Source organism: Macadamia integrifolia, chromosome 4 (assembly GCF_013358625.1).
Source record: "Macadamia integrifolia cultivar HAES 741 chromosome 4, SCU_Mint_v3, whole genome shotgun sequence".
Classification (NCBI taxonomy): Eukaryota; Viridiplantae; Streptophyta; class Magnoliopsida; order Proteales; family Proteaceae; genus Macadamia; species Macadamia integrifolia.
Window position 1 is genome coordinate 26,561,807 of NC_056560.1, and position 17,044 is coordinate 26,578,850.

The window sequence follows — 17,044 nt, forward strand, 5'->3', positions numbered from 1 at the left end:
AAGTATTGTATTGTCGACTAACCGAAATGAGCAAAATATAGTAGTACTAAACAATTCATCCACTGTTTTTATTTTTTTATTTTTCATTTGAAACTAATTTCAGTGATTTCGTATCACATAAGCTAACAAAAAAATCAGTATATCATTCATTCACTTATATACTATCTCACAAAATTATGTTCAAAGCGTATATATCTTTTCTTTTCAATGTATAACTTGCTTTTGCCTTTGTGATAATAATCTATCTATCACAATGAATTATATAGAAGACACCAATCTAGGCCATAATGAAATATCCACTGTCAAGTCCCTTAGCTATTCGATTTTGGTATTGTCTTTCTCTAAAGTTTCAAATTCTGCCTCAACTGTTGAACTTATAACATAAATCTATTTAACTAGTTTCCATGACATCGCTCCACCACCTAATGTGAAGTCTATAGTAGACAATAATTCATTTTTAGCAAAAAATTTATTTGGCATCACAATATCTTTTAAGCACAATGGGGTTATTGAAGGCGGCAACAAAATCGAAGCTTTGGTAAAGTGATGAACAAAAATTTCCACAAAGGATTCTTGACAAATACAAGTATTAAAAAATAAAAAACGAAAAAGCAATATGATAATATGTTACCTAGAACTCCTTGATGGTGAGTTCCTCTAATGGAATGCAACACGTGAAAATGATCTATGTTAACTGCACATTTTTAAATGGCCACAAGAAGGGGTGTCAATCAGTTGGAGAGCGGATCAGGTTCACGAACGAGAATGTACGAGAACGACCCTGATCCGTGGATTTAGAATCAATTTTCTCTCTCTTCGTTAAATAGATTCTAAATCCACAGACCAGGCTCATACAAGAACATTCTCGTGCGTGAACCTGATCTGTTCACAACCGGTTGGGCCGAGCCGATGTTGATCGAGCCTAGCTATGCTCAACTAATTTATAGGGCTGCATAATGAACGCCCATTTAGCTAAACGAGCTTAGCTCTAGCAGATATGGTACGGTTTATAATGGGTCGGTCACTCTCGGATTGTAATTCGATTGTTATAAACGGACTTTAATTGGACCTTAGTCGGGCTACGAACCTGTTTATCCCTAAACGAGCATTCCCAATGCCGATGCAACACTGTTGCTGGAGAAAATAACCTATGCGGTTCAGGTTGAGCTTAAATAGTCTAATGTTTTTAAACAATTGCAAAGATCAAGAATGCACCACACATGATGGACCATGATTCCACACCTTTATTATTTTTTCATTAATTAAAAAAGAGTAGGATAATCCTTGGTAGTGCACTAGTACTACAAATAAATTAAAAGGGAACACCAAGCCCTTCTCTATCCATTGTGGTCCCTTTATTTTATATTACTTTGCAAAACTCAATATTGTACATGCCGGCAAGGGCTATCCCCCTCTCTTTGGATGAATAAATAGTGTTACTGCTGTGCGAACATCAAGACCCTTAACTATGCTCCATACTATGTCATAGGCAGCGACCACCATTGATTGAGAAGATATTGATAATATATGCGGTTCAGGTCGGGCTTAAAAGAGTCAGTTTATATGGGGCTTAAAAGAGTCGATTTAGATTGGGCCAATCGGGTGTCCATCGAGCTAGGTGGTTGCATCATGTACTACCTGTGTTTATTAATCAAGCTTGTCCAAGTTGGGTCATAAATGTGTTGGGCTCACACGGACCTACCAATATAGGCCTGAAATTGACACAACCATGTTCATTGATTCCCAAAACTTCTTGTTGCATTTTTTTAATTCCAATTGTTACTTCCTTAAATAATAGAACCTCACTCTAATACCAATTATTAGGATCGAAGCAACCTAAGAGGAGGGTGAGATATACCGCATTATGAATCATATTTTAAAACTTAACTAAACAGTCAAACGATAAATGCAATTGTTGTTAGTATCTATATGAAATGAAAGAAGGAAAGAGATAATGAGATTTAAAACTGTTTAATATTCATGCCTACATTCACTATCAAGGGGTGACTCAACAAGTGAACTTTCAACTATAATGATTATGCAATCACCCTTATAGTTTATTTATATTTTAAGTTCAACAATAACCCAAGTGTTTTATGGTAATTACGAACACTAGCTTAGCCCAGTGATGATAACTTCGACTTGAAGAACTGGCCCCCAGGGGAGGAGGTGTGAGATCAAGCCTTGTCGTATTTATATATGAGTGGGTGGATGTGTGTAGGAGTAGGTGGCAATTGGCTCTACTATCTTCTAGTAGGAGGCACTCAGTAGGATAGTTTATTTCAAAAAAACGTTTTTTCTCATACTTAAACCCAGTGATTTCCAAGGATTATCACTAACAACCATTATAATAGTGATTTTCCAGTTACTCACTACAACACCATTTGAAAAGTATTTTACTATTCCCACTCAATTAAAATTGATATGTCTATAATCTCCCCACCTGTGAGAGAAGGTCATATGGCAGCGGAAACCCTAGAAACATGCTAATTAAGATATTATTTTCCACATAAGCACCATGAAGGGACTCTCCATGCATTTATGCACAATCACGAGTAAAACAAGGTTTCTGGTTATGGGCTAGTCCAACGTGGAAAGAGCACTCTTGGCCCTTTATAAATACCAAGTCGATGTTCAAGTAATGGATATGATCTCTAGTTCTTCTTCTTTTTTATTCCTTTCCCCCGAACCTTCATCTGCTACTCCATATATTGACTTAGGTATTATAGAGTCCCCCAGAGCCAGCCTCCAGCCCTCTTATTTGCTTGTTCTTATTTCTCTACATCTAGGTCATCATTTGAGGAGGATAACCGTAATTCTATCAGCAACAAAAGCAGTCAATGGTTTTGAAAGCAGGATATACAAACAAACACACAACATTTGAGAAAATGGATATACAAGATGAGTACTTAATGATGATTTTCAACTAAAACACCAAGACACAATTGAAGTTATTCAATTGTAGGTACTAAGCCATTGTTTAAGAACATTTGTATCTAAAAAATAATAGAAAAAAACTGTTTTTTTCCTTCCTTATTTATTTCCAACAATTCAAACTGTCAATCCAAAGCTCCAATTAGGGGGAAAACATATATTCATTTATTGATTTGTTCCTATTCTCGTATTTTTCAGTGTATGACTTGGAGTTTGGGATGTAATTTTTGGCATATTAAGTTATTATTATTATTTTTAGATGTGATCGATTCATGCCTGGATTGAAACATGATCGAAACATGATCCCCCTAATTTCTTATTTAGGAGGGCAGAAATGGAGTGGAATTGTGATTGGTAGGTCCGGTCTAATTTAATGCGTCCATGAATCAAACTAGACACTCTTTTGGTTTGAGATCACTAAACGCATGGATTTGGCTCGTCTATAATTTTTCATCCACCAATTCCACACAGTTGACATCTGTCCCTCGTAAATCCAACGGCTCTCGTAACTTGCTTTTTGAAAACACAAACCACTTACTTTTTCAAAACCATATCATTTACTGTTTTGTTTTTAAACCACAAACCAGATGGTAAGAGTTCCAATAGAGATGAGCGAATGTCAATACCCTCATGAAAGACAATGAAGCATCTTTATCAACACTTCTGTCTGCTTTTGATGGCGAGATATGAACACGGAGAGAGGCGGTGGAAAATAGTGTGCAAGAAACAGAGTGAACTATAAAAAATTATCCCTTTTATTCTGCCAATGGAGAAAAGAAAGTATGAAGTCACAATCTAAGAGACTAAGAACAAATAGAAATGGAAATAAAAACCCGTTGAGAGAATTGAACGGATTTTGACAAAATTAGATAATGGAATTAAAGAAAGAAGAAAAAGAATATAATGGATTTAATTTCCATCCAAAAATCTAAATGATTCGAAGAATACGTGGATCATCGAAAAATATAGAGAAAATCAAATTAAAAAATGGAACTTGAGTGAGAAATAAAATGGGATATGTAAGATATTTTTTATTTTTTATTTTTTAAGAACCCACCAGCCCAACTCCCTTGGATTTACAGCAGGTAAGGCAGTTGTAGGCCAAGATTACACTTTCTCAATGGTGTTAATGCATTGGTGGTGTTTCCATTTGTACATTTCTGTAGTTTTTTGAGTTGTAGCCTTGTAGGTCCTGCAAACACCTAGGTTCTCAATTAAAAGGTAGAACTTGATGCTAAATTATTTTCATGATAGATTGACACTTCTAAACCAAATATATTGCATATATATATATATATATATATATATTAGTTTGTTATTTTTTGTAGGAACCTGGAGACAAAAGATTTGTTTGCTCATTTAAGTATTGCATCAATACTAAAAAAATTTCTAGCATCACGCGAACTAGCTCCATTTTATCTTCCTAAAGACAAAGAATTCGAAGCTTCACCATATCGTGAAATTTCCTTGCCCTGGTTATCAGAAGGAGATATCAATTACTTTTCTCCTGTCTTGAATCTGAAATTTTCATAAAATATCAAACATGGAATGTTGTTTATGTTTAATTGCACCCTGTTCCAAGTAGTTTCCCTTCCCCATTATGTTCCTTGCACCCTCTTCCTCCTTGTTGTTCTTCTTTGTTTCCTTCTTCTTCTTTGATTCCTTCTCTTTCGTTTTCTTTCTCTAATATGAGAGTTTGGGATTTTGGAAACTAGTCCGAACACCTTGGTTTAAAAAAAAAAAAAAAAAAAAGTAACCAGTACATAGTAAGTGGTATGTGGTATTTGGTATTTGGTATTTGGTATGTGGTTTTAAAAAAGTAAATCGTATTGGTTTTGAAAAAGTAAGTGGTTTGTGTTTTCAAAAAGCAAGTTACAAGAGCCATTAGACTTACAAGGGACACATGTCGATTGTGTGTGAAGAATGGTGGATGAAGAATTGGAAACGAGCCAAATCCCAATTAATTACAATTAGGAACTAAGCTAAACATGGGTGGACGCATATACTTTCACTACTTTAGGATGAAGAATTGAAGGAGAGCCACCAACTAACATAGCCAGAATGGTTGTCAAACAGTTGGGCCGATTGGGCCTTTACCCTTGCACGGTGACCTGTTTAGGCACACCTTGGGCCACTCACACGGAGATATTTAGTATTCTTCACTGCTTTCAGTGAAAGTTGAATGGTTCTCATTCAATCATGTTATGACCCGATCCATGCAGTTGTGGGGTCAGTATGGGCAACGGGATTAGTCAGGTCAAAGGCTTGGATACCCATCGTTAGCAAAAAAAAAAAAAAAATGCAATCCATGTTTATTAATCGTGACCCGACTATTAAAAGCTAGGGCTGATCAACGGCCCACGTTTATTCATCAGGACAGATTGGTAATGAATTTAAAAAAATCACTTCCTGGTAGGAGCCTTTGATTAAGGCATGGTGAGCCACTTAAAAAACTACTCAACACATGGGATGCCAAACCTATTTCTCATTATACATAATCTATTCTACTATACCTAACCGTTACCAAACGTTCTATAAAATGATTTTACTTTTCAAATCTATTCAACTATACCTAGCCGTAACCAAACGTTTTTTAATAGATATAAAATGATTTCACTGTTCAACAAGTCTTCATTCGTAGCAGGGTTGAGGACTCGAGAGTGATCGAGAGAGACGAGGAGTTGACGACCGACCACTGCTGCACCATGCAATCCGGCGATTCAGGTAACTCCCTGCTTCTCCATTCTCTGCCTCTCACTCTCTCGCTCCTGGTCTTCCTCTGCAACTTTGCTTTTGGGGGTTCTAGCGATTGGTGGATCGGCTGACCAGCCTCTGGAATAAAATTGTCGATTTGAGGTCTAATACTCTCAATTGCTTTAATGGCGTGAATTGTGTCACAGTAATAGATAGATCTATTTCATTTTTGTTCCCGAAAATGTTGTAGGTTTTGGGTATGGATATCTCATTTCTGTCAGAAATGTCAGATAATGCTTGGGCAAACAATTGGGAATTGTGGAAATCACCATCTTATCCAACCAATAGAACCTCTGATCTTTCAATAATTATCGGCCCAAATAATTCCTGAATCCGAATTTGCTAACTATGGTTGGGTGAAGTGAACACCCATTGTTCCATATTATCGCCATTCCCACCTGAGACTGATACGAGTGTCTGAACGCTGAACCTGAAGTGGTACTTCCTGAAATTTGGATCATTTTACATGCTTTAAACTTCCATGGAGAAGGGCATTACCGCGTTATTGTGTTTGACGATGTTGCCCTAAATTGGAAGTGAAACCAGAGACCGTTGTGACGGTTTCAAACCAAAGATGAAGGTGAAAAATCCAATATTATTGTACTAATTTGGTGTGGTAGAAAGGCATTGATAACCGAACAATTAGAATTCAAATGTTTATCAGAGGTAAGGATCGTTTTTCAACTCCCTCCCTCTTACCGAAGTGACCTCTCTCTCTCTCTCCCTCATTTACTTATTTATAGATCTTAATCTGGTTCCAAAACCTCTCTCTTGTACAAGAGACATACTACAGCTGCCTGTCTTTCTTCTCTCGCTCCATTTTTGTTCACTTTGTTTCGTTCTCTGAAATGGTCGACCAGTAAATTACAAGCAGAATTGTGCTTTCAGCATTCCATTTATTAATGTGGCCGTAAGTTGACATGTTAAATCATTCTAACATCCGTTTATATAGTTCCCTGAACTATGTAATTGTTCAGGAAATAGGATATTGTGTTGGTTTTGAGGTTGGTCAAAGATTCTTGATGGGTTATGGTACTTCCAAACTTGCATCTAATGATTTTTTTTTTTTATTAATTATGTTTGGTGGACAAACGAATAGTTATTTTCTTTTAGATTTTTGGCTTTAGTTCTTGTTTTTGTTGATGCTGCTTCGGCTGTAAGAAGATGAGGATTTGGTGTTTAGGCAACTTTATTAATGACTGTTCATTGAGAGATTGCCATTATGGATAGGATATTTGTAGTCGCTCCTTTATGGTCATGGTAAGTATGTTTATTTTTTGGGTGTTTTTTGATCATTAGAATTTAAGTTGAAGTTAGGTTCGTGCATTTGAGTTGACTTTGTAACTACACAAACTCACTTTGGAACTCTATTATGTTCCACTTGGACTTGGAAGAAAATTTCATGTCTTTCTGAATTATACATACAATCAACACCTAATGTGAAGGACCAATGATGTTAATGTCAAACTCTTAGCTGTAGAGTTTTTTTTTTTTTTTTTTTTATTGTACTCAATAGTGTAGCCTGATCATGCAGAATTAGTTGGGTGTTGATTTTGATTCACTAAACCAATTTTAGAAAGTTCAACTCTTTGAATCAGTTTGTGTCTGATATATCAGGTAAACAGCCATTGGACATGCATTAAAAGAACTACTAACCCGCTGGTTTTGAAGTAAGGATAATTTTGAGGCAGGTTAGAGCTTCTCATTGTTCCATGGCGACCAGAACAAGTTCTTCACCTCTCCCCAAATCAGGACCAGCTTTGAAAGGCTATAATTTTGCTTCAACTTGGGAGCAGGTATGGGAATTCACCCATGTTTCTTTCTTAATTTCCAGTGACCCGAAATTTTCCCAAGTAAGATGCTGAATTTCTGATTATTAAAGGAAAGCATGGGGAAACTGTAGACCTTTCAAAAAAAAATTCAGTTTGAATTATTTTTCAATTTCTAGCAACCATGTTACATCCTCAGATAATACCTGGATTTCATCCTATTTAATTAGGATAAAAGTTTCCTACACTGATGGTGTGGGAGATATTCCCACACTGCTTTTTCATTGTTTTACGGAAAAGTCATAGAAATCATTTCCCATAGTAAAGAATCTCAGCAGTTGGAGTGCAATGTGCCTGGCCTGATGCTGTGCAAAATAGACTGTGGTCTATTTAGCTTGGGAAGTGGGTTTTTTATCTGCTTAATTGCGTTGCTTCAGAATTTTTTGTTTCTGAAATTGATCTAGGAAGGAAGATTTAGTTGAGGCTAATGGCTGAGAGATCCCCCAAATGGTCATGTTTATTATCTTGTTCAGTCACCAGTAAGGAGTCAGGGATTGAAAAGCTTGTTACCTGTAAAAATGGAGCAGGTTGATGAGAGGAGAGGTACTTTTAGAGTGGCATGTGATTGCTGATTACGATTAGACTGGAATATGAAACTTTATAGAATGGCTCTAAGAGTGGCCGTGCTTTTTTGTAGTGGAATGTTACTAATCTAGAAACATAAGATTTTCCAGATTTAATGGATTTGTGTCAGGAACGTATAAACTAGAATTGAAGATAAAAACATTTCATGAGAAATCCCCCCATTGGGGGTTGGCTCTAGTTGGTGACAATTTTTTTGGCCATATGAGGAAGACCAACAATTGCACCTGTGAGGAGCGACTTGGTGTGAGTTGAGATTCTGTGAAAGTTAGGATCTTATGAAATTGGACATACTTGCATATTCTTACTCTATGGTGAATGATATGTACAACAATTGCACTTGTTTGGCAGACCTCTCCAATTGTTTTCCTAACGCAGTCTTTTCTCATTCATCGTTAGATTCCAGTCTCCCCTTCCTACTGTCTCTGTTGGAATGCTCTGGAATGTGTGGACCGCCTCTTCTTTGCTTTAACCCTTTTCCTTTTCTGTTTAGAAAGGACTCCTGGCAAATGCTGGCTAAGGAGACGAAGGATTCTCCCATTCATGAAGGCATGGATTTGGGTGGATATGTCCTTTTTGCTGTTAAAGTCAACTTGTGACGTGGTGGGTTTGTCTTTGGTGTTGCCATTAACCATATATGGATGGAGCGTAATCTTAGAAAATGGACCCTAGCTCTAGATCTTTCCAGCAGATTTGGGACACCATCACTTTTGACGTCAGAAGCAAGTTATCTATGGGCACCTCTCATTGTGTTGATTCCCCAAAGAACAAAGAACAATTTGCTTTGCATGTGTTTGTTTTTTTCCCTTCTCCTTTTCTAGGGGATCATTGTATCTCCTCCTTTTGGTAATGAATTTTTTACCCATGCAAAGTTGCTTGGTTATATGAGTCTTTGCTTCTTTTTCTTTTCTTAGCTGCACATGATCATACCTTTTATTCTCTTTCCCCTTCTCAAGTTTTAAAACAGATCTGGCTGGGTGGAATTTTCCTTTTTAATGAAGTTACTGTCTTACTCTTTGCTTTAATTTTCATTACTTGATATTTCTTGTTAATGTTCTTCTCTTACTACTATTCTAAACCACACTTCAATTCCTGTTGTTGAATGAATGCCTTCTTGCAATTTCAACAGAATGCTCCGTTGACAGAGCAGCAACAAGCAGCAATTGCAGCACTGTCTCATGCAGTTTCAGAGCGACCCTTTCCCATCAACATGGTAAGAGTTTTATTGTATTGTGCTAACAATATGAAGTTTATGGTATTAAATTAATTGTTATATTTTCCTATGTGCCTATTTCATTTACTGTCCTTTCCCTCTTTAGTCTCCTAATATTGTTGCATATAGTGCAGGTGGATGATACCCTTGATTTATTTAATCAACTACAACTGCAGCATCAGTTAGTTGCAACGAAGACTAAAACTTTGCATGATACATGCGACCGCCTGGTAACTTTCTGCTTTTGTTTTCATTAGCATTCTTTAGATTGTTAGTGCTAATTCTCCTCAATTATGGGGGAAACTTGGTAAATCAAAACGTGATCTCAAGACAACTGGGTGCCATGTTTTTATCTGTTACAGCAGAGATACAACACTTTTTGTTGGAGATCCTTTACCATATGGGAATAGAGAAGTACCTTTGTAAGTTTAGAAGCCCCATGAGCATAGATCATGAACCTCTGTCCCATTTGGTTATACATTACTCATATGAAGATGACAATGACGAACTACACAAGTGGAGTAGATCTACTGAGATATTTTGCAGCCTCTTACTCTACGGTTTCCTCTCTTTCTGTGCACTTGCTCTTGTGAGAAAGCCATGCTCCCAAAACCAATAAAGCATTAAGTTATAGCTGCAGAGACCGTCAGTATTTTATTTATAATAGAATCCCTAAAACCCTATTCCACTCTCACAATGGAAAGAGCTAGGAGTTTCCTAATCAGAGTGGGTCTATAATTGCTTGGGCCCAATAGATCAATTAGTATTAGTTAAGCCCGCATAGAAATCCTAACACTTTTATGTATTACTAGAATTGGCAATAGAAGTATCCGACTGATTCCGACATGACATGGCACCAATAAAATTTTTATAAAGTAACATGGCCTATATTTCCGTTTTAGAAAAATAGTACTTGGGTTCATGGTTTAGATTCTCTCCTTCATAGATTAATTGGTAATCCTCAAAATGGGTAAATGTTATCGATGTATTGCTCTGCTCAGTGAACCCAATTGATATCCACTGCCAACTTGATATGATTTTTTGTTAGTCTTGTTTTCTTGATAATATACATATTGCCTCTTTTAAGCTTCTTTTACCATCACTCATCTCACCTTATCAGGGAGCCCTTGTCCCCAAGCTCCAGATCTCAGACAAGGTCCCTCATCAAGCAATTGGAAATTGTAAGAGAATGAAGCAATTATCTAGTATTTTCCCAAAAGGAGTTGAGACTTGGGTAGAAGACTGTCGTGCTGGTGAACACAGTTGGAGCAAAAACTTTTACGTGGCATGAGAATCAGTGAATGTGGTTGGGTATTGATTTGGCATATTGAAGATTTTATCCCCAGGGAGCAGTAGAATTTTTAGATTATTGTTGAACGAAGTTGTTTGTGAAAGAATATCTGGAAATTAATCATGGCTCTTGGTTATGTAGCCATCAATAAATAATAAAGCCACCCTTTTTTTAACCTGTACTCTCATTTGATGATGGTAGAATGGTTTACATTTTCATTTTGAGGGTAAAAATTGAGTAGGAGTTGCAGTTTATAGGGCCAGACCTAGTATAGGGCATAAGGGCTTTATGCAAGGCCTGGACTTCGGGCCTCATACTCAGGCTCAGCCCCATCTGAAGTATGGGCTGTGCCGGGTGGCCCCCAAGCCAAACTTGAGTAGGATATGTGTATATAGTGTTTGGCACACTCTTGGAGCACCTATCTACTGTCATTTTGGGCTGAGGCTATCAGCACTATCAACTTGTTGGCTTCCAACCCGGTGGACTTGCTTTCAGCCATGTTGTCACGTTCATTTAGAATCCAGTTATCACTTATTTCTGATGGCACTTCAAGAAATTTTCCCTTTTGGGCTAGTTGATTAAAGTTACAGAGATTCAATCTTTATTTATATGTTTAATTGGGCCTTATCCAGTTAAATGGTACTTAAAAACCATCTTCAAACTTTTGAAGAAGAGCTGTGGTAGCATTTCTAGTGGTAGGATGAAATTTTCATCCTTATTATTCAACTGATGCAAAATTGTTTATAACAAATCAACTTATAACAAAGATTTGTTCTTTATTTCTGGTGTCTGGCCTTGGTTAGCTGTCCTTGCTTACATATGAGTCAAAGTAGTCATACTATTCTCTAGCAACCAATAAAGAATCTACCAACCAACTATAAAGAATCAACTATCCAACTAAAACATTGACCCAATTCAGCAAGAGAGATGTCTCTGGTTCTCCTCTTGGGCATGTAGCTTCTTAGAAAAGAAGTCATTTCCTTTCCTACTTATATTCATATTTGATTATTTATGAATATAATATCTTAAGTTAATGAGTTACTTAAATGATATTTGACATAAGTGCTACGCCTTACAGTAGGGCGCTAGTGCAATAAGGCGACAGTCGCCACCCCAACTAGGTCACCTGACGCCTAGGCAACTGCTTGACAACTATGGTCGTAAATCCAATCGCAAGCCACAAGTATATCAAAGCTTCAACATTTTTAAGGAGATGTTTACTTTGGTATTTATGGATCACCCTATAGCCGGTTGAGTTCTGACTCTGATGCAACCATGGGTGCAGGAATGGCCAATACATCACGGGCCTGCCCAGCCAGATTAGGATATTGTGTGCCCCACAATTCTTCCAATATGCTGTAACATCATAGTCCTTGAGGAAAGGTTTTGATGACTTCTTCAAGGCACTGAATACTGATCCAATTGAGACTTGGAGACTTGTCAGTGCTTCTGCCCTTCTGCCTTATTGTAAAACTAGTGTAATCCTACAAAATAGATAAGAGAAGCACGATATTAAAAAAAAAAAAAAAAAAAAAAAAAAAAAAGAAGAAGAAGAAGAAGAAGAAGAAGAAGAAGAAGCAAGTGTAATAGAATAAGGGTTGACCTCGCGCAATGGTAAGATTGCTCCATTGCGACCTAGTGGTCGCGAGTTCAAGTTTGGAAACAGCCTCTCTGCAGAGCAGGGGTAAAAGGTTGTGTACATTATGAGACAGTGGTTTTTGGCTAATTGTTGAGCACACTCTAGTCGACCATATTTGGCCCAACCTGTATCAACAATGTAATTTGACTTGCCAGAAGAGGAACACTGCTTGCCAGCTCAGTCACTCTGCTGTCTGCTAATGCGACCACCATGGCCATGACCTCCCTATGAGCCACGTCCTTTCCCAGAGAAATTAGAACCTCGGCCATGGCCAACAACACATCCATAACTGTCTTTAGGAGTGGGAGAGGTAATCAGTTCAGGAAGCTGAAGAAAAAATTCCTTAACATAATAATGCAACTCATAACCCTTGATTTCTGCAGATGAATCTCCGTAGTAGGTAAAAGCAGGTAGTAGATGTAAGGAGGCCCTAATTTATCTTCATATCATCACCAACTAGGGCCTTAGGTTCATCACCAACTACTAGTGCCTTAGGTAGAAGTTAGGCAGCATAGGTTGCTGCAAGCAAAGAAAAAGAGACACAGAAGACTATCCAACTAGAATCTGGTGTGGGGATGATCACAGGTTATTATTGCTCATTTACTTGGGTACCATGAAATAATTTCAAAGCTAGAACAACCAGTGGCAGTGACTAAAACAAAGGGAAGAGAAGAAGAAGATATGGAGGAGATCAAGATGATGGAGACAGCTGGACACAATAGAATTAATCCCTCTATCATGACAAGCAGCTTTGTTTATAACAATTAAAACCGATTCTCAGTAGTTAGACTAGTAAGAGTCAAAGACCTATTACAATCAACATAAACTAGGAATAAAACACTTAACTAAGCCTAATAAGTTAGACAGCTCCAGGTAATTATGTGATTTTAGTGTTATAAAAATATATGTAGCAGTTGAGTACACATGATGGCAGATCAACAGGTGGCCATGGCAGCATCTATAATTATGGTCTGAGTTAATATGGTTTAAGTTTGGATTCTGGATCTCTAATTTATTTTCCATTACATCCTTTCTACCGTCTCGAGCACTTGGTATTATCCGTTCTCATATTCTCTCCATTCTCGAAACTGCTTCATCTCAGGTATTACCCCAATGTGAGGTTGAATTTTTTTTGTTATATTTGTCATGTCTGGAATGGTGATAGGTAATTGCTCTGTGTCAGGTTCAGGCATTGATTCGAGGTAACAGTGGCAGCAAAACAGCTGTTTCTGAGGGTGTGGAGGCATCTGTTATTTATGTTCGCTTTAAGGCAACAGTTCGCGAGGTATTAGATTCCTTTCTAGATGCAGATTCATCACCGAAATAGGTTTGTTTTATTAGGAATAAGCCTAGGGTTGGATACCATATATGTTGGGCCTTTGATCCCATGTGTTTTGAGTGTAATAAACCACTTTTATGGGGGCCTAAACTAGTGATATTATGGTTGCATATGGGATTAACTATTTTGTTTTCTTTTTCATTAGTTTCCATTTTAGTTGGGTTCAATTTTAGTTATTAGCCTTTGTTATTTCTTAGGGGTTAAGTAATTAGTTAGTGACTTGAGTCAAGTCATTAGTTTCCTTTTTTAGTTTGTTTCTATTTTAAGTTTTTAGAAACTTGTGTAATAGGCAACCAATTAGAAGTTTCTATTTTTGAGACTTTCTAAATTGGAGGACTTGCCCCCCTTTTGTTTTAACTGTAAATACAAGCATGGAGGCTCCCATAGCTCCACTTAAATCATGGCTGCTGCTGTTGCTGCTGCTGTTGCTTCTGCTTCTCCTTGCTGGGAATTGCTTTGTGTTTGATCAAAGTTGGTGGAGTTGGTGTTTGATCCAAATGACCTCTACAGTGGGAAGCTCGGGGGGTTATTTCTCCTTTATTATCTTCTTCTTCTTTGCTGTTCAAGGTGTTCAAGACCTGCAACTTCAACCTCAATCCATCATAGGTAACTGAATCTGGTCCTTTCTCGGTTCTACCCAGAAATTCCAGAATTGCTTGCTCTCCAATTCTTCTCTCTCTTGGACAGACCAACCATCTGATTAGGCTCGATTTTGGATCGAAGTTGCCCCTCACCTATTGTGAGACTCAACCAAAATTTCAGCTTTATTGGACCACCTGATTTTGAGTTATTGAAAATCTTCCAAATTCTGTGCTGTAGTGACTGTTGCCCTGTTTTCAATCCTGAGACTGAAATTGATAGTATGGATCTGTTTGCTGCTGATTTCTTTAGTGTTCAGACATATTTTCCATATTGTTACTAACCTGCTTCATCATCTAAACTAGCCTTTTATATCTGTTCTATCTGATCCCGGAAAACCATAATTCTGAGATCGATATCATGACCCTTGATCTGTTTGTGGTTGTTTTTTGTGAGTATCCTGCAGATTTGGAATTAAGTTGGCCTTGCCAATCCTAATTCTACATTATTTCTTCTTTTAGACTACTTGTTACATACCAAGGGTACTGTGTGTATGTTACCATTATTTTGTTGTTGATTTATATCGGTTTTTCTTTCTCCTCCCAAAATACTCTTGAGATTGGACATTCTGGTTCATTTCTTGTACTTTTCTGGATAGGCCAAGGCCCACTTGAATAAGAGGATTGGCTGATCCTAGCTAACTTTGGTTAAGTATCTGCCGAGGATTGCCTACCTAGACTAATTAGGAGGGAATCAATCAGGGTGGATCTAATCCCTGATCGTGATCCTTTAGTCCTTGGTCTTAAGTGGTTCAATGGTTTGACCATCCACAAAACATTGTGGATGTTGAACATAAACAATGGGGTGGCAGGTGAGCAGGTCCCAGCCTTGTTAAGTACTGTATTTTATCCTTCAAATTTTGGGTCCTAATAGTTATGGGGTGGTTACACTTAGTTCCAGACCAGAACCCAACTGTAGTTTGACAACAAACCTAGTCTTTTATTTGGATCGGCATCAAGATCCATAGAACAAGTCCAGGACGAACATAATTCACCTTTTATCTCATGCTAATAAAGAGTACGAAAAAGTTTACGATCTATCACACAAGAGGTGGATAGACTTGATTACTCAGCCAGCTTGTATTTGTGCCTTTGTACTGGTTGGGTTTTGAAACATGCCATAGTTCCAGGTTTTGGTTTCGAGGGAAATATTTTGCGAAACTATGGAATTTCGGTCGAAAGGGTTTCGAGGCCCAAATGGCTAAAAAGGTACCGAAACATCTAGGAAACCCAATTTTGGGCCCTCTAAACATAGTGGAACCCTTACATTTAAAAAACTACATACCTAAAATGGTAGTTTGACTTTGGACCCATGGTTGGTAGTATACGCTATTGTATACGAATATGACATATTCCACACAGAATTTAGTACTAGAACACACATAATTCAATTAAAACAACTAAAATATGCATTAAGAATGAATAGACATAAAATTATAAACCATATCATAATTATCAAATGTTATAAAGGGTAACCCATTTTATAATTATCAGTTGCCTTCTTTCGATGATCCATTACTTCTCACGAACGACACAGCCAAAATCAGCTACTGTCAGATTCTTATTGTCGAAGAATTGTTGGGGGAGAATGAAACCCAATCTTCCGATCTTTATCTTGAATTCACAATATTCTGTATTGGAGACTCCTCAACATTGGTCAAATCCTCGTTTAATTCATTTTCAATATCAATTTTATTCTCCTCTCGAGGATTTTTATCTTCAAGAGAGTCCTTGTTCAATTCGTCTACTATTCGTCATTGTTGAACTTCAAGTTTTACTTCGCCTTTTTTTTTTTTTTTATTGAACTCTTCAAAGGCATTTCTATGGTACTCTTTAAACTCCACAAAAGTAGCCCTCATGTCTCGCATACCTTCATCAATCGAGTGAATATCTTTCCTTCCATGAAAGTAGCAAGTCATGTATGTGTGGATCAATCTCCATGTTGAAGATCTTAGATTTGCCCACATTTCTCTTTGATACCAAATAATGCAGTTTGGTTTTAGAAAGAATGTGGAGCCCAAAAAAACTTCTAATACTCGAGGATCGATGTAGAATTGATAGAACTAATATGGGACCAGAATGGAATAATGGTGGGAGAAATTATATCTCTCAAGAACAAAGAAGAGAGTTAGAAGAAATTAGAGGGCTAGAATAAGAACAGAGAAGAAGAGGGACAATGATAACACTTGATCTCAGGGATGAGCAGAACTAGGAGTAGAAGGGAGATCAAATCTAGACTACCAATCCTGTATGCATAACTCGAAAGGTCCAAATTTTTAGAATAGTTAAAATTATGTACCCGAGCCATGCTTAACTAATGGGGGTGTATACATACCTTTAGCCCTTTGAAATTCCTAACTAGACTCATTAAAGGACTCCTAATCACACACGCTGAATATAAAGTGAAAGAGATTCAATACAGAACTCTATCTAGCTAATAGTATCCGAAATTTCTAATCTAACTCAAATATTTAATTAATAATCTCTTGTACTTACCACCTCTCCACTTTATGGGCTTAATAATTAGACTTGTTACAGTAGAACCCAAGAAAATAGCTAGTATGACAACAGGAATATATTTGGCAAAATCCTTCTGATGGGATGCATGACTGGACCATGCAGATCAACTTGTTCATGTTTAACAGCTAACTTAATTTAATGATTGTAGCTCAATCCGCTGTTAGAGGAAATCGAAAGCAGATCTTTAAGGAAAGAATATGCTCAACTTCTTGCAGAATGCCACTGGTTGTACTGTGAACAGGGACTTTCATTGGTGAGTTTTTGGTTTATTGTATTTGCATGAATACCCTTTTTTTATTTGTTTC

General features: G+C 37.3%; 1 protein-coding gene across 10 annotated transcripts in view; it reads left to right on the forward strand.

The window, feature by feature from the left end:
• Positions 1-5,522: 5,522 nt before the first annotated feature.
• The window catches only part of LOC122077093 (conserved oligomeric Golgi complex subunit 3-like), a 29,193-nt gene continuing 17,671 nt past the window's right edge, over positions 5,523-17,044 (forward strand). For 5 of the 10 annotated variants that reach the window (XM_042642878.1, XM_042642881.1, XM_042642882.1 and 2 more), the window contains exons 1-6: positions 5,523-5,658; positions 7,306-7,484; positions 9,229-9,312; positions 9,447-9,542; positions 13,426-13,527; positions 16,888-16,992. In XM_042642878.1, the coding sequence (XP_042498812.1) occupies positions 7,401-7,484; positions 9,229-9,312; positions 9,447-9,542; positions 13,426-13,527; positions 16,888-16,992 (471 nt within the window). In that variant the 5' untranslated portion in view covers positions 5,523-5,658; positions 7,306-7,400. Of the gene's footprint in view, positions 5,791-7,305; positions 7,485-9,228; positions 9,313-9,441; positions 9,543-13,425; positions 13,528-16,887; positions 16,993-17,044 lie in introns of all 10 variants that reach the window. The other 5 variants (XM_042642880.1, XM_042642879.1, XM_042642884.1 and 2 more) reach the window with 5 other exon arrangements.